The sequence below is a fragment of the Lathyrus oleraceus genome, chromosome 7 (genome assembly GCF_024323335.1).
Source record: "Lathyrus oleraceus cultivar Zhongwan6 chromosome 7, CAAS_Psat_ZW6_1.0, whole genome shotgun sequence".
Taxonomy (NCBI): Eukaryota; Viridiplantae; Streptophyta; class Magnoliopsida; order Fabales; family Fabaceae; genus Lathyrus; species Lathyrus oleraceus.
Genome location: NC_066585.1, coordinates 530,982,582 through 531,006,598, shown reverse-complemented (window position 1 = coordinate 531,006,598; position 24,017 = coordinate 530,982,582). Strand labels below are relative to the sequence as shown.

The window sequence follows — 24,017 nt, the reverse complement described above, 5'->3', positions numbered from 1 at the left end:
ATTGATCACTTGAAACTGACTCGACGAGTTTTTACACTTCCTCTCTTTCATAACTTTGAAGCTTTCTTGACTTTAATACTTCACTAGAACCTTGAATCTTCTTCTAATGAGGCTTTAGATAACCCTTCATGATAAACACCATCACTAGACACATTAACTGGTTAGAATCTTTGTTGGCTTCACCAAATGATGCTTGATATAAGGTGTTGTCATCCATATAAAGGATTTGATATCTTGACCTCCAAGCAACACACATTGTCATAACTTGACTACCACAAATTAATTTGATGACACCTTGATCTTTAAGCATTACCACTTGATCATCATATCATATGACATCTTCACTAGTCATCATTTAAATCAATAAGCCTTGAAAAACAGGACTGATGAAACTTCTCTTAAGAGCATTGTCAACATAAAAACCAAATAGATCATTGCATATGTCATACTTGCAAGCACATAGATTCACAGAAGGCCTGTAGATCAGGCCCCTCATATGACCACAACTTTTCTTTCTTCAACCTCATCTTCTCAAAGAGATTTGACTACATAATGTCGCAGGATCTTCCCCCAACCTTTTCGCTATCCTGAAATTCAAGGATAGGTCTCTTCGGGCTCTTGGTAAAGGTGATCCTCTATTTATTGCTGACGACCATTAGCTCAATAGTCTCCATTTTTACTGTACTCTTGGACGAATTGCTTACCTTCGGAGAACCTCCCATGATGGAAGCGATGCACTGACGCTTCCCCTTGTGCCTTTCATCTTCTCCAGTGCTTACCTCTTGAGGGAATCTTCTCAATTCCTTTTACCATCCTTGGTATACTCAGATAACCTCCATTTATTGGTTAACCTTTCAATCGTGTCCTTCATTTTGATGCAATAGTTGGTGTTGTGGTCATAATTCTTGTGAAAACAACAATACTTGGACATGTTTGTCCATGCAGACTCCTTGACTGGATATGGGATCTTTATCCCGACCTCCTTAAACTTTGTGTTGGCACACTCCTTCAAGATCCTCTCCCTTAAAGTATTCAAGGAAGTATACATGTTGAACCTTTAGTGGGGTCTGCGTTTATTTTCTTCCTTGGACCACCTGTAGTTTTTCTCTAATGGTCTGACATATCCCATGCCCTCTAGTACCCGTCTACCTCTGTCGGCCAACTTATTTTCTTCATAGTTGATGTACGGCTGCACCTAACTCAATAAATCCTTTAGATTATAGAACTTCTTGCATCCTAACTTCTCCTAGAATGCATAGTCCGATCGAAGACCCTTCTAAAAAATCCATTACTTCAGACTCTCATCGAATCCTTCAACACTTACAACTACCTTGGTAAAATGATCAATATAGCGGTATAGGGTTTCCTTATCACCCCGTGTGACCGTGCTAAGCACGATCATAGTTGTTGGTGTCCTTTTCTTAGTAGTGAAATGGGAGGCAAAGGCCTCACACAAGTTGGGCTAAGAATCTATAATTCCATCCAAAATAGACTTATACCAGGGTATGGTTGATTTAATAAAGGTTAGTGCAAAGAGTTTTCACTCCACGTCTCGGTTGGCATGGTAGTAGTCCAATCGATCATCTACGTGCACGACATGCTGATTCTGATCTCCAGTGTTGTTCCTTTTGATTGTCTGGATTAGGTAAAACAACACATGTACAAGATGTATTTTGTGTAGAGGCAACATGTAGAACAAGATGTTCCAGCATGTGTTCCATCATCTGGCCTCAGTCTATTATCTAGATTCCATGAAGAAATATGAGCATGATTATGTTTACTTTTAAGAAGATTTATTCAGTCCAAGGTTTTGTTAAATGCTTGACAGAAAGACCTCATTGTAAGCAATATATTCAGCACATGTTATGTGACATCTTTGTGTAAGTATTGAGTTCTGATTATCTTTAGATTTCCTTAAGAATTGTTGTGGAGTTAACTTTTTCAAAAGATGCAGAAGTTTACTTTTGGAAGAAGTTTGTTAATCCAAATCGATTTGAAAATATTTGAATTTGATTTAGTCAAATAATATTTGACTGGACTTGCTTTGAAGGAATTTTCGGTTCATATTTTTAATCCAAAATTTTAGACGTTCTGGTGCAAAATGTGGAACATGATGTTCTAGTGTGTGTGCAGTGCAATATTTGGCCCTTGACAACAGGTCCAACTTGTTGTAGTTTGGAGCGAATTTTTTGAATGGATTTCAATCATATTTGTTGCTATTGTTTAGAAATGTGTTTTGTGATTTGTTTGGCATTTGTTTAAATATCAAATAGATTTAAATGGAGATTTAAATTTAAATTTTAATTAATAATAAATCATATCTTTTGTTGGAGAATTTTGTGGAGCAAATCAAATCCAACTATATCAGCTACAATTCTGGACGAAATCAGAGCTGCTAACGCCCATTGGAAAAGCCCAGAATTAGATTGGTATTTAAGGAGACTCAAACCTCGTGTTTGAGGTGTGCATGTTTTGAAGACTCTTTGTGTTAGTTTTTCTATTTTTGAGTCTTTGTTTAAATTATTGTTGTGCACCACTATAACGCCTGAATTCATATCTTAAGGCATATAGTTTGGTTTGTTAGTTGAGTTGTAAAACTTTGTTCCAAGATACTAAATCTATAAGCTTGAGAACAAAGTATTTGTATTAATTGTACACCATGTTATTGCTTCATTCATAAAGTGTAGTAGTTGGTTTGTTTAATTTAGTTTTAATTCAACACTCAATATTGTGTTTATTGATGTTGATCACTTGGGATTATTGATTGAGAGAAAGTGATAGGGGGTTCTCATATTTAGAGGGAGTCCTAAATATAAATACACTAGGGTAGAATTAAGAAGAAGAGGCATTGAACAATAGGCTTGTTCATCTAAGATACTTTGTACTAGTTTTATATAAGACTGAATTTCCTTTCTTGGGTAGAGTTCCCCCAGATGTAAGTGTGGTTTACATTGAATTGGGTTAACAATTATTGTGTTCTTCATTGCTTTTTTGCTTCATCATCTTATATAAGTTAATATGTCATAATTTGGTTGTGTAACTGATTTTTACTTTCTAGTATACAATGTCCCAGACATCGAGTCTGACATCTGTCCACATAATCTATTATTTGTCATAAACCACTTGTACACATTTTCCCATGCATGTGGTCCAACATTTGTCCTCCTAAGAACATAATTTTATTCAGTATCTTTATAACTCTGGAGCTTCAGGGGCTTCTCCAGTGACTTCGCGATCATTCTATCCAAGATGTGAGTGGACAAAGGGTTCTTCTTCTATGGTTGGGTGTTATGTAGACTTTATTCGATTTCAGTTAGTATTGCTGCCAAGGCATGGAAGTACTGCTGCTGAACCATCAGATACACATTGGTAAATGGTTCATTGGATCACTGTAGGACAAGATTATCTTGCAAGATCTAAAAGATGGGGAACACCTCTCGTTCGAACATCATAGGCGATAGCAAAGGTAAGAATGAACGTTATCTTAGATGGAACTGCATTGTAGATCTAAGGAATACAGGAGGTTAAGAAGTTCCTTGATACGTTCTAGGTTGCACATGTATTTGTGGCGGAGGAGTGAATGAATTATTTGTTAGGATTCGATCATACATCCACTAAGGAGGATTCCTAGAAACTTCGACAGCTACAGTGACTTTCTATTAGACAATGGAGCTAGTGGATTTGGAATCCTCCAATGGATGAATTTAGTGGTGAAACGTTTGAATCTAAACTAGATAGAATTGATCATGGAATGGAGATCTATGCTTCGGTTGAAGAAGGTATAGATTTCTATTGGAGGTGATTCGGTTGAATCGAGAAAATAGAGATCATGTTGATCGCATGAATCAGGATTTGATCTCCACAGGCGAAGCCAATTTTCTTTTCTAGAACTATATGATGATCAGAGAGAGTGAAATTAGGGTATGTGGGAGTGGTTTTAGGTGATGCGGTAGAGATGGAGGATGACCAGCAAGGTTAGCACTACAACCCTCAAGTTAGTAAGAGAGTAAGAAGTAAAGTTTGAATAAGAAACAATTTGAGTGCCTATGAAGTGACATGTTTTCCTTTTTAAAATGGATAAATGGGTTGTAATTGCATACGTGGGGAATGGAGTGGGATGCGGCCAACCATTGGATTAATTTGGGAGGTTGGCATTGTTGGGTGAGAATATGGACAATAAATGCTCTAGAGGGGGTGAATAGACCTCCCAAGTTAAAATTTCTTTGAAAAGTATTTTGAATTTTTTTTATTAGATTTTCAAAAATAAACTTTATTTTACGTAGCAGAAAACAATTTTGGTGAATAGAGAAATTATGCTTATTGATTAGAATTAACAAGAAGATACTTAAACAACCCACAATACAATCAAGATTGATAACAAATCAAACCAAATGAACAAACTAGCTTTGGATTGGGTAATTGATCAATTACATAAGTAGTGTTATTATACAATTATCAATAGCGATAAGATTCTACAACCCCGGTTTTAAGTGAGAGAGAGATAGATAAAATCCTAATGACATGTAATTCTAGAAATAAATAAAGAACAACTTAAACATGTGATTAACTACAAAATTAAATGTGAGAGAGATAGAGAGAAGATAATACACCGATATTTATAGTGGTTTGGCATGTTAGTCCTCACTTTGTACTTAATCCATTCTCCAATGGTTGCCCATTGAAAATTAATTGGTCTTTCAATAAAATTTGTGACAAAAATTAAATGAGTTCGTACAATCACAATATCCAAAATAAATGCTAAAAATAAATTTCTTATATCTGGATCTTTGACTTGTACACAGCTTCACGAACTGAACTTTATGCGAAATCTTTACTCCAATTTCCTTAGTGAATCTTCCAGCCCTAACAACCTTATCCTAAGTCTCAGTCTGTGGCAATCTTTACTCGAATCTATTAGTATCTTGAGTGTTAGCCTGTCCGAAGATTGCGAAGAACCCATAACATTTATGTAGTATTTCACACAATACTATCAAGGTCAATCTAGTGAGAAGAACCTCCATCTTTTCCATTGAAATCGTCAGAACTAGTCACAACACCACACACCCTTGCAAGCCTCTAAAACCTTAACCAAATATTCAAAGACAAGTTAAATTCAAAAACAAATCTCCTCAAAAATTATGAATCTTACAAGATAAGATTCAGATCAATGCAACATTGAAAAAAAAGAGGTAGAAGATGAAAGAAATTGGTTGCAAGTATTCACAAGAGATCCAAAGCTCTTTTGAAAAATGAAAGGACAAGTGGTTTGTGAGTTTACAAATCAATTATGGAAGAATGTGTTTTCTAATATTGTGAATGATTTGAGAATAAAAAAATGATTTATAGGTGTTGGATATTAAGCACAAAAAGTAGTGAAAAATCATGTTTGATTCGAGTCATGAACACTTGTTCGATTTGAGTCAAGTGACAAAGTAATGTGAAACAAGATTTACACTTTATGAGAAACCCATTTTGCTATTATTTAAGTCAAGTGTATAATGTGATTCGAGTCATGAAGAAGCCATGATTCGACTCAAACAAGGTAGGGGATGACATGAGTTTCACAATTTGACTCATGTGTAACTTGTGATTTTAGTCGCAAAGTTACATGATTCGAATCATGTGTAACATGTGATTCGACTCACAGAATCACAAACTTCCTGTTACACCTTTGTTTGCTTTGATTTGACTCATAAGATGTGTGATTCGAATCACACACCTAAAATCTTAATTTTTGAAGTTTCAAAAGATGTTTTGAGATTTTACTTGTGACATGACTTGAACCAATCTCAAATATGGTTCTTGTTCCAAAAACTTAACTAATTAACTTAAAGCAAAATGTTCATACTCAAACATAAATGAATTGAATTATGCATGATAAAATACGGATCCAAAACTCAATCCAAAACTGTGCAATTAAAGAAGAGACTCAATGATATAAACTAAAACCAAAACAAAGCTTAAGAGACAAGTAACAAAACTATATATAAGAGACTTGTATGATCTCTCTCTCTCTTAATATAGCAGAGACATGCAACTTCAGGCATGACAACCTCGTGAGGGATACTCTACAAGATGGATGACATAAAGCTTACCTATAATTTATGTGGTAGCTTCTTTCTTTGCTATTAGACCTTCGCTTTCTGGGCCTTTTGGTAAGCCCGAAACATGATCCTTTAGTGAAATTCCAACAATCGTATGACTAATTAGGCGGCAAGGATCGTTCAGGGAATGCCCATCAAACATATGTATGATATGGCAAAAAAGATCGTCCAATGAATGTCCAACAATCATATGCCTGATAAGGCGGAAAAGATTATTCAATGAAGGCTCAACAATCATATGTCTGATAAGGCAACAATGATCCTTCAGTGAAGGTCCAACAATCATATGTCTAATAGGGCCGCAACGATCCTTCAATGAAGGTCCAACAATTATATGTTTGATAAGGAGAAAATGATCCTTCAATGAAGATTCAACAACTATATGCTTAATAAGATGACAATGATCTTTCAGTGAATGTCTAGAAGTTTATATGTCTGATAAGGCAGTAAGTGTGATTTTTTTTTAAATAACCATATTTTTCAAATTAATTTTTGAAATAACCATTTACTCAAAAAAATTATCGGAATAACCATCTTTCCAAACAGATGCGCCAGATCAACTGGCGCATCCATTTAATATGAAGAGGAGGCGCCACTGATGTTGGCGCATGCTTTCAAAGCATTGCATGGAGGCGCCAACAACCATGGCGCATGTGCATGTGCATTGGTGTATGCGCCAATTCATCTGGCGCGTACACCTAAATATATATTTTTTATTTTTAATGGTTTATTTAACAATTAATTAAATAAGATATTGAAAAAAATTATTTATGTTATAATAAAAATTACATGGAATTAACCAAAAATTCAATGATCGGCCCGATCAAAATGTTCCCTTATTCCACATCTAGGTGCGTTAGTCTGTCTTCGAGGTCTCCCACGATTTTCCTGAGGTGTTTGAGGTCTTTAAGTGCTGACATGATCCAATGGTGGCTGGTGTGAAGGTCCGGTGGAAGGTCCAACGGTATTTGATAGATATGTCATCATTTGTTCCCAATAGCTCGGGGCTCTGACCAACGACGCTTCCGTAATGTAATTCGGTGCCCATGTTGTCGTAGTTGGATCGATGTGGTTGGGTGAATTATGGATGGTATAGTTGTCCGGATTGGGACATTGAATCGTTTTAGAAACGAAGTAATGGTTCCTGGTGGTGTACTATAGTTAAACGATGATTGGATGTTGTGGTGATGAGATGTTTGGGTGGTCATTAGTGAGGGGCTATGATGAAGTGAATCGTATGAATCATCTAGGTTATAGACTGTTGTGGTGGCTGCGTATGGTTATTGGTGGGTAGGGTTTGATTCTTGGTTTTGAGGTTGGGTGGGTGGCATAAATGGATTGCGAGGTTGGGTGTTTGGCATGAATGTGTTGCGAAGTTGGATGTATGTGGTACGGATGGTGTGAGGTTGGTTGTTGGATTTGGGTGGTTTGACATTGGTGTTGGACGAGGACTTATTTTTGGGCATATGATGATGAAGCTAGTTGGCGTGGATCAATCAAATACCTTGGCTCAGACATAAATTGTTGCATTGTAACCGACCTAAACTATGTCATATATTGTTGAGTTGATCTAGCATCATGTATGCCTGGTTCATTTAAGATGTGTTGTCGTCGATTCCTCCAATGACGACACATCTATTTTCTGAAGTCTCTCTAGTCGGAATAATCTCATTGGACATCGATTCTTTTTTGATGTCAATCTCCCAAACACGTCAGAGGTTCTTGAATTTGTTGCTGCATGTCGAACTGCAGTTTTATCCGGCCACTCTAGTGCATCTCCATAGTAGTGAACCGAATAATTGGTGTCTTTGCTGTCTAAACTGCAGCATCATCATGGATAACCTGATGATCAAGACCCAGATATAGCCTCTAGATAATCTGCACAACAATACGACATGATTAGATGATAAATAATTTGATAAGTAATTTTAAATTAAAATAGAATTATGTAGGAGTATTACATCGTCTGGTCCAATGTGATCCAATAGATTGCGATAGACTACTATAGCGTGTTTCAGACACCTATTGTAGTTCATCCCTCTAACTGACCATCAAGATCAAAAACAATTGAAAAATATTATTTATAAATAATTGTAATATAAAGTCTAATTAATTATATGGTACAATGTGGAGTTAATTTAGACAGGTGAAGCTCAACTGGAGGGCCTATTAGAAACGTTCAGGGGTATAATGGTCAATTTCAAACGACCTTTGATTTCGCAGGATCACTTGTCCCTCGACAGTGTACCTAGCCCTTTATGTTAATGTCTTTTGAAATTAGGAAAATAAACTTATGTGAACATTGTCTTTATAGGTTTTATTACTTAGTTGTGTTTGCCTTTACGAAATTGGTGTGTCTCTTTCGCTCATTTGCATTGCATTGTTTTTGTTCATTTGTTTATGCAATTATGTTTTTGTTTATGTGTTTTAGTTTTTGATTTTTCTTCTTCAATTTTTTCTATAATTATGTGTTTCTGCTTATGAAAATCATAATTGAAACATAAACTATGATAGGAAATGGACAGTCCACTAGTTCTCAAAGCAACAACACCCTATCAAATAAAGGTTCATATCGAGACGAATAACAACAGCATGTGCAGTGTCGAGAAATCTAGCAAACCGAGGCTTCCAACAACTTCCTGCACCTAATCAATCTAACCTTATCTTGTTCGAACCGATCATGGTAAAAATATCGTAAATTCATTTCAAATATTAAAAAGACCGAAAAGTTGATGACGTGGATCAACGTTCTCTCTAAAAAAACAAACCGGGCCTCGAGTCAATCTCAGTCCACTATATAACAAAAAAACCCATTCTTTCCCCTTCCACAAAACGCACCGTTTCTTTGCGTTTTACCAAACCGCCTCTTCATGAACAGCTTCTCAGACACTGCCGGCGCCTCGCCGCCGGCACAGTCCGTCGAGATCTCGCCAGACACGAAATCCGGCAGATTATCCGATAGCGACGGAGTCGGTGGACCCACAATCAAAATCAATGTTTCTTACGGTTCATCTCTTCACCAGATCCATCTCCCAGCCCAATCAACTTTCGGTGAGTTTTCTCTCTCTCTCTCTCTCTCTCTTTCAATCCACGACTCCTCTTCGATAATTAACGAATTTGATTGTTTATGACTTTAATTTCGGTTTTGTCATTGTATTTATAGACTTGAGTGTGAAGTGTTTAGAATCACGGCGAAGATACCAAAAACGGTGACACTAGTGATTACGAGTTCGAGTCCATTTGTTTAAGATTGTTTAAAAAAAAGATTATTTTTATGTTGAAGTTATGTGTAAAGCTTTTGATAGAAGAGTGAGAAAACAGAGTTTCTGGACGTATTAATGAAAAACTATTTTGACATTATAGTTTTCATTTTCAACCATTAGTTATGCTTTTTATTAAAATCTCTTAAGTTCAAATTATTTATATCTAAACACTTTTAATTTGTTTATGGTACCTGCATTTCCTGCGGTGGTGGAATAACTCAATTGTATGCTGTAGAAACTCTCTGCGGATGAATTGTAATCTTACTGTTGTCACCCTTAAGTTAGGTTAAACTACATTGTAGAATATAAACTGGATCAGACTGCTGAAAGTTATCACACGTTAATAGTAGGGGATCCATTCCCATGTTGTTTGTGGTGTTGTGATCGAATTATTAGATTAGTGTTTGTGGTGTTGTGCTTGAATTATTAGATTAGAAATTGTTGGATTTGTGGTGGAAATTGAAATAAAAGGTTTATTGGCTAAGTTCAATGCTTTAAAAACCAAACATCAAACCTAATAGACATCCAAGTCATAGCTCACTTGTTTTAAGCCGCTCAAACCGGGAAGGAAACAGAATAGTCAATAGCGGTGCTATCCCGCTATAACGGGGCGTAGGGGAGGCTGTCCGCAATGGGAAGAGCCTTAGCGGTGGATAACACTTTAGTGGCCGTTATAGGCTAAATAGTCCTTTTTCAATCAAATTTGAGTTGAGATTCAACCCTAACCTTCCTTTACCGACCTTTCTACACTTCAGCCATTCCAAAGAAAAATCTCAAGTTCTTCCCTGACCCTCTCGGCACTTCGTTCTTCCCTCTGTACTTCATATGTTTATAATTATTATTCATGTAATTTGTCCAAAAAAGGATCAAATAGCGGCCATCCCGCTATTCTGGTTTTGGGGTCGGCCGCTCCGTGCCGCTATCTGGGATTGACTTCTCTGAAAGGAAATGCGATCAAACTGCTCAAATAAGCATACTGTAGACAATGTTGGTTCACAACAATTGATTGCCTAAATCATGATGTGAATATTTAGTGATATGTGTTTAAAAGGTATTGTTAGAGAGTAAGAGAACTTGATTCATAATGATAAAATACTTGATATGAGTTTCTTATATTACGAAGTTGGTTTTATTTGAAAAAAAGTTTTTGGTTCAAGATATTTAAACATTAACATGTTTTGCCAATTGTGTCATAGCTAGAAAGTTAGATATTGTTTTCCTTTTTTCTTAAGCGGTAGATATTAGGTTGTTGCCCATTCCTGCTTGTTCCTCTTGCCGGCCTTTCCTTTCAATCCCACTCCTTATAAGTAACCGAATATGTTACTCTACTGCACTTATGATGTGAGTAGGTTGTTGCAATGTGAACCTACACCATACTTTTCACGATTCTTTCCTCTGTACATAATTGTTGAAGGTTACTTCACAATAAAATGTTTTTGTGTTTGAAGAGTGCTGACCCTTTTTCAAAATTGAAGAAAAAGAGGGAAAATATTTGGGTTTTTTCCTTAATTAGTGTGCATGACCTTTAGACTCATTAAATTGTAGTTTTCAAATTATTTACCGGACTAGTGTAACTTTTAAATAGCTCAAAGGGACAAAACTTCTGCATCAATAGTTGCGTCTTATAGACTCGAGTTACCGATTCTTTAATAAAGTCGCATCTTGTCATTGATATATGTGTTTATCTTGTTTGTGTTTTCAATAACAGGAGATTTTAAAAAATTGCTTGTAAATAAAACTGGTTTAGAGTCTGAACAACAACGAATTTTCTTCAGAGGAATAGAAAAGAATGATAGGGAGAAATTGCACTTGGAAGGTGTGAAGGATAAGTCAAAGATTTTGCTTTTGGAGCGTGCTGCTAGCAAAGAGAAGAAGCTTGAGGAAACCCGAAAACTCAATGAGATGTCTAAAGCTATTGAAGCTATTACTGGTGTTAGAGCTGAGGTGGACAAGCTCTCTGATAGAGTAAGCATGTTTTTGAAATATGTAGCTATTCTATCATAGTATAAACATATTAATTGGGAAATAATAATATCGATATTGTAATTTTCAGGTGTCTGTCTTGGAAGTGGCTATCAATGCAGGGGACAAGGCTTCTGAGAAAGAGTTTCTCTTGTTGACAGAGTTGCTTATGAAACAATTGCTGAAACTGGATGGTATTGAGGCTGAAGGCGAAGCGAAGTTGCAGAGAAAAGCTGAGGTAGCTTTTATACCATTGACATTGCTTTAAGTTTTGTGGCAAAGATGCAATGTGGAGATTTAAATATTGAACACGACCTTTTCTATACTTCTACAGGTGCGTCGTGTGCAGGGCCTGGTTGATATGTTAGATTCTCTAAAGGCTAGAAACTCCAACCCTTCCGGCCAAAGTGGTAGTGCTGCCACAGGAACAACTCATTGGGAAACCTTTGATACTGTAACAGAAGACTCTAACGACCCTTCCTCAGCCACAACACCATCTTCAACAAAAGTATCTCAAGATTGGGAGCGGTTTGATTAGCTTAAAATTTTGCTGTGAAATATGAACTTATAAAGACGGTACAATATCATAATTGCCTTCATCCTTTGTCCAAGGTTGAAAAGAAAAAGCTTTTTATACAAATTAATATTTCCATTGTTTCCAATACTTGTAAATCTAACTTACACATACAAAGCTTTTATACAAATTAATATTCCATTGCACCAATTACACTATATATCAACTATCTCTCTCACTCAATTTTACGGGTACACCAATTTCCCCAATAACAAATGGTGGCTCTGCAATTTCATATGCTTTTATGACTATCCATGAAATAAAATATAATATAATATCTGGTAAACTAACTTTTAAAATTATTTTAAAATTGAATAATATTATGAATTTTTTATTATTGAAAAGTATATTATTTTTCTTTGTTTTTTTTTTCACTCGGTAATTTTCAAAACTAAAATAAAAAACTCTAAAATCTATTTTAATTTTTTAGTTTTTAATATTTTAAATAGAGAATAATTTTCAAAAATAGTTTTGTAAAATTAGATCATCAATTAAAAAACAAAAAACAGAGTGATGAGGAGTGCTGCCACTAATTGTTTCAAGAACCTTAAGCTGTCGCTGTCACCATAGAAGGCATTCTTTTGAGGTTGGTCACAGGGGTCTGCATGGATCTTAAATGAGGGCAACTTATATGAGAGATTCTCTTTCCATCCTAAGTCATTCTTTCACACCATCGTGAAAAGATTAAAATATTTTCAGCGTTTGAAGATTCATTTTCTGACGTATTTTTCCATACACAACTAGAGTAAAATTGGTGCAAAACTCTAATTCGTAAAAAATGAATGATTGGGAGATGCATCTCTACATACATTAAATGTTGATTCAGAGATGCATCTTCGTTACCCCCTTTAGTTCAGTACTTAGTGAATTTTCAGAGATGTGTCTCCAGAATATGCGTTGTTAAAAAAAACAGAAACAAACGGAAACAACAATGGCAGAATGGAATTGAACCAACATAAATTAGATCCAAAATAAATCTTACATAGATAAACATTTCTCAAATTTAACATTACATGTTATTAAAAATAGGTGGTTCGGGACATTGCAACATTCTTATAACATCTTCGGTTGATCTTTGAATCATCGCATCCACTTCAATCAGATTATTTGTTGAGTGACGGTAAAAGATACTCTACATCACCTTCAAATCATTAGCCGTCTTTAGTTCAAGCATTGTGAGCGGTATCTTCCCTTTGTCGTCTATCGAGGATGAATGGTACTCAAGTTTGACAATTCTTTGAATATCACAAGAGAGTATTCAATTTGATTTTCAGATTGACAAGAAGTATGTCCTTGCAGAATCGAAATTGAAGTGGAGTTTTGTGCTATTGAAATGCACAAATCCAAGATGGGGATATGTAGTCATTATGTTTTGTGCAAAAAAAAATGGATCGAGAGACCCTATTTGTAGAAGTTTTAGAGCAATAAGAACCTTACATATTTGACCATGTTTGTAGTGGAATACTTCAGAGATATATCTCCCGATCCACTTTTTTTATTTAAAAAGGGGGTCTTTTCATAGAAGCGTCTTCGGATGCTCCCCTGATTAATAAAAATGATGTGTTTAGAGATGTATCTCCGGATCCATCAAAAAATTATGCAGAATATAACCATGCAGAATATAACCATGCTAATTATGCATAATAAAATTTAAAAAATAAAAATGTCCAAAAAATACCATTCAATTTTATAGCATTATGCAATGCGTTACTTATAAAAAAAACGTGTTACATTGTTATATTACAACTAAAATATATAAAAAGTTGAGTCACTACCTAAATCTATTGGTGGCTAAATATTCGACCTTTCCTTATTTACTTCTCGTTAAATGTCGCTTAATTTGAGGAACTCTTCCATGCTTTCAAGAAAATAATTTAGCTATGTTTCAACATCTCATCAGAAATATATCGTTCACTCCGGTGATATCTTCGCTATAGGTGGCAACCAAAGAAATTGCCATCTATAACAAAAATATGCCTTTTCAACTTGATCGTACATCTGATCTGTTCGACAAAATGCCTCGGGGCACCCTGATAACGTATTGCCATGCTAATTCGTGAAGCTATTGAACTCTCTTTAATAAAATGTTTAGCTTGAAATTTGGTCTAGATAACAATCAAGTATATTGTCGAAATGCTCAATCAATTTTGACATTTTGTTTAAAATGTATTGAAGAGAGTATGAGTAGTGCATGTTAGGGTATAGTTTCATATGAATGTTCAAACTGTTAATTATATGCAAGTTGTAGACCATATTTGAAAGAGACTTATCACTAATTATCAGGGATTGGAAAATTCTTGAGAAACACAAATACTAAGTTGGGATTGGAAGTTAGCATATCAATAATCATATCCATATGAAGGATCACTATAGTGGAATGAAGATAAACATGTATGAGGAATACATGGTAGCTAGTGTCTTGCATAGTTCACGTTATATCGAAAGGAAAAGCGAAGAATGTTCAAGCAACAGTTCTTGTACAAACCATGGCTATTTCTAGTCCTAAGCCAAGTTAGTTATCCAAGATTTACATAGGGTTATATTACAGTTATATCAAATTCAGTTTTTTTAAGAATAATTCGTTGATATTTAGTCCTTAATTTAGTGATTTTGTCATGCTCGTTTATTCAGAAAATCACTCGATCTAGACTCGGGCGGCGCTTAAGTAAAGACGGTGGAACCTTTGGTCAAAACATGAATGCAAGAATAGGATCAAGATGTATGTCCCAAAGAAATACTTATCCATCAAGAATATGATATTAGATGAAAACCAAGATGTAATTCACTCGTATTTCAAGCATCAATGACAATAGTTTGAAAATTTTAAGCATGTATGAGAGAGACTAGACTAACTTTGGTAAGAGTTTGAAAATTTTACCTTTGATTGATTTGTATTTCAGAATAGTATGGAGAGAGAAATAAATTGATTCGAACAAGATTAAAAGTTAACAAAGAAGGCTAGGTATGTGTCGGTTGGTAGAGAAGTCGGTTCTTCAAAATAGAAGGTACTTTCATAACAAAATAGCGACAATGAAAACTAAAAAAATAAAACTGGTGTTTGAGATTTAGGAAATGCAAGAAGAATTTTGATTAGAGAAAAATTTAGGCTCATTGAAGAGGTTGCATTAGAATTTTTCTTAGGTTAACATTGAAAAAGAATTATAAATGTGAGTAGTATGGAAAAGTCACACATTAGTTAAGAATATGGAGATTTTAGTATTTATAAGTGAGAGAATTCACACACATATCACCTTAAAGTTTTTGGTGAGTATGTGGTGTGTCTCTAACAAATGTATAGTGCTTTTTAAGAAAAGTCCTTAAAATACTCCATTATGTTGACCTCCGAATTAGCCATAACAATTAAAACATTTCTCTCATGCATTTTATCAAACAACTTCGGAACATGTTGTCATTTTCATTTGGACATACTTTATTTTTCACCAATATTGTGTTTGTGTAATAAATGCCATAACAAAAGAAAAAGGGAAACTGAGAGCTATACATGCATTTGAGGCTACAACTTCAACTACAAATACTTCACCATATTCGAAAGAATTTAGGGAGGTTTATAACTTTTGCAATTTAAATCGTATTTTTAGTCAACTATGTTGTTGACTTTAAGTGACATGGCGTGGCACGTCAGCTTCCATTAAAGGAAGTAGGTGGCAAAGACCAAAAGTGTGGATCATTCGTTGATGAAATTTTTTATGAAGATCATTCGTTGATGAAAATTTTTATAGGGATTACAAATCGAATTATGAGTTATTTATAAGGAAGGAAAACATATTCAACCCTTTAGTAATTACATAAGCCTATAAGTAATCAACTTTTAATTTTGAAAAATAACTTAACAATTTAGTTTCTATTTACAAATACTATAACCAAACAAAAATATTACAAGACTAATCACACACAAAAAAAATACATTTTCAAAGAGTAATTATATATTTAAACTATTGTTTTTTTCTTCAATTATACTTTTTAATGGATACTACTTACATATCTCCTAATTTTATATATATTTTTATTTATTAAATAAAATCGCAGATTTTTTTTATTTTTTATTTCGATGTACATCTCGTGTGGGATTAACAACAAAACACAGACACAACAATAGTGTCTGTCTGTGTGCGTTTCAGAAGAGAAAATGAACACCACTACTCTCTCCCCTTCCCCATCTCCAACAACCTTTGCACCTCCTAGGTTGTCCAAATCCTATACATCACTTTCTCCCTTCTTTTCCAACATCCTCGTACCATCTTCTTCCATACCCTCGTCCATTCAACTTCCCACCAAAAGGGGTTTTCACACCACTGGACTTCGCTGCAACAGTAGCTTCTTCCCCGGTGGACCACCTTCTGGTAAACAGTTTTGTTTTATCGGTCTCTCTTTCTCTTGTGGGTTTCAATGTTAATTATTTGTTCTTGAATTGCATGAAGATGTTTTTTTTTTTTAACATAGTTGGTTTTATTTTGCTTAACTGGTAATTTAGGTTTCTCTAAATTTAGTGGTGACTAATAATCTATTCTTAAGTATTGGTTTTTTCCCAATTTGAAATTACATACTCATAAATTTGAAAACTATCTATCAGTAGATTTATCAGTAGATTTTTGTTTTAGGTACTTGATTATGTAGTTTTTAAAAGTATGTGGTTCATGTAGGTGATGGTGATAGCAGCAGCAAAAATGTTCTGGATGCATTTTTCTTGGGAAAAGCTTTGGCCGAAACTCTAAACGAGAGAATTGAGTCGACGGTTGGTGAGTTCTTGAGTAATGTTGGAAGACTGCAAGCTGAACAACAAAGACAAGTTCAGGAATTTCAGGTAAGAAACAATTTAAGAGTCAATAGTCGTGACCTCATAAACCTCATAACACTGGATCAAATACAAAGGAAATGTTCCTACATATCAAATGTAGAACTGTAGAACTGACACTTCAGAGTAAAGACGTGTCATTATTATCATGTCTAATGTTCATGTTTGTATTAGTGTTTGATATTATCATTATCAATATAATGTTGCAATCCCCGCTAGTGCGGGGTTATTTTAGATTTAGATGCACATCTTTGACTTGGTTGAAACAATAATTCTGATACAGGAAGAAGTGTTGGATAGAGCCAAAAAGGCAAAGGAAAAAGCAGCTCGTGAAGCTACTGAGGCACAACCGCAGGGTCTGGTTTCCGAGTCTGCAGCTTATACAGAAGTCGTCGTGGATTCAGCTTCTTCGGGAACTTCATATTCTTCAACCGATTCGGTTACTTCGGTACAGTCTACTGATGCATCTGAAACATCCACTGAGCCCACCATAGGGGAGGATCCGACTTTAAGTTCATAAGTGATATAAGTTATCAAGCTCAATAGACATGCCATGATCTTTTTTCAAAATTAGATACTTTCTGGTTGATATTTCTTGTAAACAAATAATGAGTTAATATTCTCAAACGGGTTATCTTTACATCTAAATAAAAGTATATAGTATACTTTATTATCATTTTTAAAAAGTTTGATGGTCTGCATGGATTTTCAACCTTAGAAATGTGTTCATGGAGTTTTTTTTGTTTCTTTTTAAATTACCCCTTTAAAATATATATTATTGCAGTCAAAGTTTCATTATATTTTAACATAATATCGAAATAGCTTTTGATATCGATGGTAAACACCGATCTTCTAGTTATATTGACTCAATCTACATTGAAAGATAGATCATGAAAAAACATAAACAAAATCCAAGGGTAGGGTTGGCCGATTTCGGATTGTGGCCATGCGTACTACCAATACACAAAAAAGTTGAAAGACAATTCACGGCATCAAAAGACAAATATCACGACACCAATCACAATTCTTCTTGATATACAGAATGAACCATACAAGAGTATACCAAAATAGTGAAGCAACGACTCGGCAAAATATTTGAAAAGCCACAATCACAGGAAATCAATCACTGTTTTAGAAGATCAGTTATTAGATTACATTGGTTCACTTCAGAAGTGTATACCAAAATCACATAACGACTTGCAGGTTAGTTTACACAGCCTGTAAAGTTACTAGCTTTTGACAGAGTAAGAAATCAACAAACATGTGATATTGAATAAAAATCGAAGAGAGAAAAGAAAAACGGTTCACAAGCTCAAGAGCCTTTAACTCCTACAACAATGGTGAAATCTTCCAAAACTAACGAAGAAAGTTATAGAGAAAATTAAAAAATGTTCCTTTTGTCAAATCACCCAATGGAAATCGAAATCCCAAAATTGTGAAACGTTTCCTGGAACCAAATTCACAACAAATAGGAACAAATAGCTTTAAGATAACTATCTCGAGTTATTATTTCATTACAACATGAAATAGGATCTTAAATAGGATCGGTAGGCTGGTGAAAGACTATAATACGAGGATAGTAACACGTCACACAAAATCTTATCGAAGGGCAAAACTGTAATTTCATTTACACACAGGCATAACCTTCATCCTCAAAATACTTAAGTTCAAAATAAGTAGTTCAAAAGACAACCATCTAAGGTCTAACCCACCATTTGAAGCCATTACATAGTTGTGAAAGAATTAAAAGATGAAATAGAGCTGCAAGAAGGTGTAAAATAGAACAAAAACAGGGGAGGTGAAGGACAATGTCTCAGGGAGGAGCGGAGGATGTTATCGCAACCGAAGTGAGGAGGAGGAGGCTTGCAGTTGCAGAGAACAAAGGGGGAAGGAAGCTGTCACGTTTTAAGGTTTAAGAAGTGCCCAACAAAATCAGAAGCCCAACACGATTTCTGTACAATCTTGTATGATGATCTTGATCTTGACCACAATGGTGCCAGAAAAAGATCATGTCCTAATCATAGCACGTCCTAAGACCCAACACTAGATCTTGACTACATTGTCCGTAATGCTACCTCATGACAACAAATTCAATCAGAACAAAGAAACTGCTTGGCTTAGATCCAAATTGTGTTTCTACCCCGAGGCTTAGGTTAAAGTATTTTGCAAAAGAAGAATCATAAGATCTAATGATAGAAAACATAGCCAGCCATCTAATAAAGATATCAGGACAAGTTCCACTCATCAATCCTCTCCTAGTTTAATCAATAAGTTTTCCAAAATGTATGAATGAAATAGAGAAAGCCCTAATGACTGAAGCTGCACCTCAGGAACAACAACCTACACCTGTCAGGCTACCAGCTATACTAAACAATAAATCCAATAATTCTAAGTGGCCTGGCCGATTCCGATGAAAATCCTAAATTGGACCTGTCATTGGACTTGAGAACCCACGGACAGTTAAGTACGCCCTGAACTTTCAAGGTGCATTAACTATTAACACCAGATAAAACCATTCCTATATTTTTCTTTGAAAGTTGAAAAGGAATCTATAAACTGTATAAACTGAGTCAATGTAATTACAGGAACAAAGTAACTGTTTTGCTGCTACAATTCAATCATCAAATATTTCAACATTGCACAATGCCACAATCGCAACATAAAATCCAGAATCAGAGAAAAACTTTGTTTAATGGAGCTTAAAACATTGCCTATATAAATTTATTTGACAGAATTTGAACAAATTTCAAATACAAGAGTGTGATTATAAAAAGAATATTATAATGTGTTGCTACTACCACTACTAATATTATTTTAGTCTCAACAGATGTATTGAAAAAAAATTAAGCAAGTATATAAATTAAGCATAACATTACTCTCTAAGATGTTAAAATATAATAATGCATAAAAACATAACTTACTCTCTAAACCCATAAACCTATATCTAATCTAATAATCTAATAATAAAATCTTATAGACTTAATTGTTGAATCTGTTTTCATTCAAAAGCCCATAGATTTTCGCGACGAACTTCCTCCTCTTCCTCTGGAGTGTAATCATTCTTAATGTTGAAAGTCTTGCGAATCTCCTCCATTGTCTTACCCTCCATCATGCTCGCAACAGTCTTGCATGTAAGATCCAACAGACCCTTGATGTCCAAGTAGTTTGCCGCCAATATGAGATCAAAGAGGGTATCCTGATCAACCTTGACAAAATCTGCATCCCATATCTTGATATCATTCTCGTCACGACGCCTTTCATCAGAATTCGCTGCTGCTTCAACATGTTTCTTGCAGTACTCAATCACCTTCGCCAAAACCCTGCTGGTTACATTTGGGAGAGGGATTCCGGTGTCATCAGCGCAATCATCCTCAATCATATGCCTGATGGTTTGTGATTCCAACGCCACTTCCTGGTCTATTTCAAAAATCTCACCATCAGAACTCTTGAGATTGATCTTCTTCTTTGCTGATGCTGATTCCAGGACTATTGATGTCGATGCCATGATTGAAAAGCTTGATTTCTTTTCTTTTTCGACAAGTTAAAACCCTAACCCTAAACCCCTTTTTGAAACTAGAAAATAGAGACTGAAGTTAGAAAATAGAGAGTGAGGTGAATGAGGAAAATAACAAAGGGCCTGAGGAGTATTTATAAGGCAAATAGTGGATTGAGTCGTACCCAACAAGTTTTATTTATGGATTTGATTTGATTTGATTTTGAATAAAAGGTTTTTTATTTTTATTTTTAAAAGGGAAAGAATTGCTATCAAGTAGATATTAGTTTTCAGTTACATAGTTAATAAATAGATTAAAAAAAATCTAAAAGTAATAAAACAAGAATTTGATAATTTTTATAAAAATTCATATACTTTATTAAATAATTAATCTATTTAAAATAAATAAATTATATTATATATGTTGGGTTAAATATTTCATATACAAATACATTAATATATACTATATTAAAATAATAAAGAGATTAATTAGAATACCCTCTCAAACCATTTTACACTCTCATCTAATTAAAATTTATCGTTTTGACATATAAGAAAACATAAAATAAATAGTTATTAAAATGGTTTAATTATAATTTTTTTTTATATTTTAATTTCATACTTATATGTTAAAATGATAAATTCTAATTAGATGACAGTGATTTTATACGATATAATTCAATGAATCTCAATAATAAAAAAACTATTATTGTTAAAAAAGTTCTATCTAATTTTTTTTAAAAAATTAATATTAATATTTAAAAAAAAAATTAATAATCATTTTATTTCTAAAACATAGATTAAATGCCAAATTATTTTTTTATATTTAAATTTTTATAATGAATAATTTATTTATTTATTATATCTTATTAATTTTTCTCTTAATGTGTAATAAAATAATAGATCGAATATAAATATGATATATTTATTATATATAATAAAATAATAGAGTGAGACGAGATATAATATAGATATGATATATTTATCATATAATATCTCTTATTATTATTTTATTTTTTCGACATGATCATATCTCTTATCTTATACCCATCAAATAAGCTTAAAAGATTTAATTTTACATAAGATCATAAGTTTTAAATGAATATTTTTTAAGTAAGAGCACTAAGATCTTCTCACCTTAAATCTTTTTAATATTTTTCTTTTTAAAAAATGATAAAATTACATTTCTCTAATATGTTGTAAAAAATATTTATTAAATTTTTATAAATAAAATCAAAAATATAAATACTTCATTAATTAGTGACATTCCGACAATCATCTGCAGCAAGTTGTTAGTAAAATAAAATAAAATAAAATAAAATCGTAATTATTTTTTTAATGTAAACTAAAATTGAAAGAAAAACTATATTAAAACTAAATATTTATGTGTTAATTAATTTGGTTTTTGGAACCATTACTATTTTTTCTTTGTTTTTTTAATGAAAATTAGTATAAGAGCATGTGTTCTTTATCAGGTTAAAATGTAAATAATAAAACTACAAAATATATAATATACACATCATAATTTTTTTGGATTGGTATATTCTAAATTAATTAATCCGTTTTTACATGTGTTGTGTTTTAGAGATGGTGGAATAAATATTCTAGTTTAATCACTTCGATTCTATAAATTTTGTGTTTGAGAAAATTTGAACTGAGATATTTTTAGGAAAAGACTAAAGAGCATGGTCCACCAACTCTTCGACTCTTAAATAACACGAAAGATACTTTAATAGTAAGTGTAATATCACAAAGCGAGAATGTGATTGAGCCCAACCCATTCCCTCTATGATGTATTTCATGAAAAGGTGTGTCAAGCCAAATATTAAGTAAGTGGAACGAGATTCCCTCAAGGGATAATTGAAGTACTTGTTTGATAGATCTCACTTTTAACATTAGAGGATGACTCACCCCAACCACTCCTCTCGTTAGTCAAACTCATGGGATGCGTATCAAGTTTTGTTGAATAAGTGGCTCCAAAACACAAGAGGTCGGGGTGAATTGTGTGGGTTTAAAAAGTGATGCCCAAATAAAAATTCTTTAGCAATTCTTTAAAACAATTTTATAAACCAACTAAATAATAGGCAGCAAAAATAAAGAAAAGGAAATCAAAGTAAATGAAAGATGAAAATATAATGAAAATAAATAAATAGTATAAATATAAAGAGAGAATTTAAAGATTTACAGAGGTTCGGCCTAACCACTTGCTTCACTCCTCTTTTCAAGAATTTCTTCTTGAGAGTTTTCATTATAGATGTGATCTTTTTCGTAGGTTATATCACAAATCTTCTTACAATCAAACTGGAGTTTGTCATCGACTATCCTCAAAATTAAACAAGGGATTTTGTATTAGGATTATCTCAAAATCAAGCGAGATCTTTTACACCATGCTAAGCTCAAGAACCAAATAGAGATTTTGATGGACAACCTCATAAACCAAATGAGATCTTTTACACCATGCTAAGCTCATGATCCAAACTGAGATTTTGAGGGACAATCTCACAAACCAAATGATAGTTTTTATTGGCTTAGCTCACGAAGCAACCTGAGATTTTGATGGACAATCTCATGAACCAAATGATAGCTTTTACATGGGCCTAAGCTCATGAACCAAACAAAGATTTTGAGGGACAATCTCACAAACCAAATGAGAGTTTTTATTGGCTTAGCTCACACACCAAACATCAACTTCTCACAAGAGATATTACACAAGAGATAAATTTCTAATGGATAAATTACAATAATACCCTAACATTAAAATACATAGAAACCATCACTGACATTTTTCACTCATAAAGCACTAAGGAAATTTAGTGAAAAAGAAAGAAAGGAGAAAAGAGAGAGTAGAAAGTGAGAAAGTATATAGAAATATGTTTCCTTGTGTGTTTTGAAAGTGAGGATAAACCCTCTATTTATAAGTGAGGAATCTGGCTAAAAAAGAAAAAAGATTCACGGGCCTTTAAATGCCATAACCAATTATACCCCGTAGTGAATTGATTATGAGCTTCAAAATACAACAATCCTAATTTCCAAAAGGAAAAACCTCGAATGACTAGTGTCTTAATCAATTAAGAGTGTTATTAATCAATTAAGAAGCTTCAAACCTTACTTTAATTGATTGGTCAGGGACTTAATCGATTAGGCATCGTATACAAGCTTCCTAAATGTTTAGGAACATCCTTGGTCAATTCCACAAGCACCTTGATGATTCCTCTATATGCTTTAAGGCGTTTTGCAAATTTAGAGAGGTTAAAACACTTTTAGGTGAGTGTATACATTGTATTATTAATTTAAGAATCACTCAAATATATTTATAATAATTTGATCGCTCAAACATGAACCAGACGAGCTTTCACACTTCTTATCTTTCACAGTCTTTGAGACTTCAAGATCCATTGCTTGATCCATCATTGATTCAATATTTAACTCAACTCGAGCTAATTTCGAAACAATTATTCACATCCTCATTGGTTCCGACGAATGTGAGTCAGGTTTAGACACTAAGGTGTGATTTCAGTGGGGGCGGACATGCAAATGAAAATTGTCTACCAGAAGGAGTTAGTGCCGAAGCTCAGTATGCAAACTTTCATAAAATAAACCTTATTCCAACACCTACAATATTGGTTGAAAAGATCATCCAAATTTCAAGTGGAGCAACAATCAGACTTTGAACTCCAATCCAAAGTTCCTCAAGCAACACCAAGGAAACATTCACCACTTGAGGAAGCCTTATCCAACTTCATGAAAGCAACTCAGACAAGTTTTGAGCAAGTTGGAAAAACTCAACAATAAATTTTTAAAACCTAAT

The 24,017-nt window shown here is 33.8% G+C and overlaps 3 protein-coding genes across 3 annotated transcripts; 2 read left to right on the top strand and 1 right to left on the bottom strand.

Annotated features, from left to right (window-relative positions):
- The first annotated feature begins 8,698 nt into the window (after window positions 1-8,698).
- On the top strand, window positions 8,699-11,991 carry LOC127108196 (BAG family molecular chaperone regulator 4). The gene is made up of 4 exons (XM_051045624.1): window positions 8,699-9,155; window positions 11,076-11,332; window positions 11,421-11,567; window positions 11,664-11,991. The coding sequence occupies exons 1-4, from the start codon at window positions 8,975-8,977 to the stop codon at window positions 11,865-11,867; spliced, it is 789 nt and encodes a 262-aa protein (XP_050901581.1). The 5' UTR covers window positions 8,699-8,974; the 3' UTR covers window positions 11,868-11,991.
- A 3,973-nt stretch (window positions 11,992-15,964) lies between these two features.
- LOC127108195 (uncharacterized protein At4g13200, chloroplastic) lies at window positions 15,965-17,392 on the top strand. Its single transcript, XM_051045623.1, has 3 exons — window positions 15,965-16,264; window positions 16,565-16,725; window positions 17,000-17,392. The coding sequence occupies exons 1-3, from the start codon at window positions 16,051-16,053 to the stop codon at window positions 17,234-17,236; spliced, it is 612 nt and encodes a 203-aa protein (XP_050901580.1). The 5' UTR covers window positions 15,965-16,050; the 3' UTR covers window positions 17,237-17,392.
- A 2,085-nt stretch (window positions 17,393-19,477) lies between these two features.
- Window positions 19,478-20,347, bottom strand: LOC127108194 (SKP1-like protein 1A). Its single transcript, XM_051045622.1, has one exon. The coding sequence runs from the start codon at window positions 20,219-20,221 to the stop codon at window positions 19,715-19,717; it is 507 nt and encodes a 168-aa protein (XP_050901579.1). The 5' UTR covers window positions 20,222-20,347; the 3' UTR covers window positions 19,478-19,714.
- Between the last annotated feature and the right edge of the window lie 3,670 nt (window positions 20,348-24,017).

Excerpts from the sequence above, each read along its gene's own strand:
- LOC127108196 (XM_051045624.1), top strand. The coding sequence starts at position 8,975 with ATGAACAGCTTCTCAGACACTGCCGGCGCCTCGCCGCCGGCACAGTCC. Across the intron at positions 11,333-11,420 it reads TGGACAAGCTCTCTGATAGA|GTGTCTGTCTTGGAAGTGGC; the intron begins GTAAGCATGTTT and ends TGTAATTTTCAG. Across the intron at positions 11,568-11,663 it reads AGTTGCAGAGAAAAGCTGAG|GTGCGTCGTGTGCAGGGCCT; the intron begins GTAGCTTTTATA and ends ATACTTCTACAG.
- LOC127108194 (XM_051045622.1), bottom strand. The coding sequence starts at position 20,221 with ATGGCATCGACATCAATAGTCCTGGAATCAGCATCAGCAAAGAAGAAG.
- LOC127108195 (XM_051045623.1), top strand. The coding sequence starts at position 16,051 with ATGAACACCACTACTCTCTCCCCTTCCCCATCTCCAACAACCTTTGCA. Across the intron at positions 16,265-16,564 it reads CCCCGGTGGACCACCTTCTG|GTGATGGTGATAGCAGCAGC; the intron begins GTAAACAGTTTT and ends TGGTTCATGTAG. Across the intron at positions 16,726-16,999 it reads GACAAGTTCAGGAATTTCAG|GAAGAAGTGTTGGATAGAGC; the intron begins GTAAGAAACAAT and ends ATTCTGATACAG.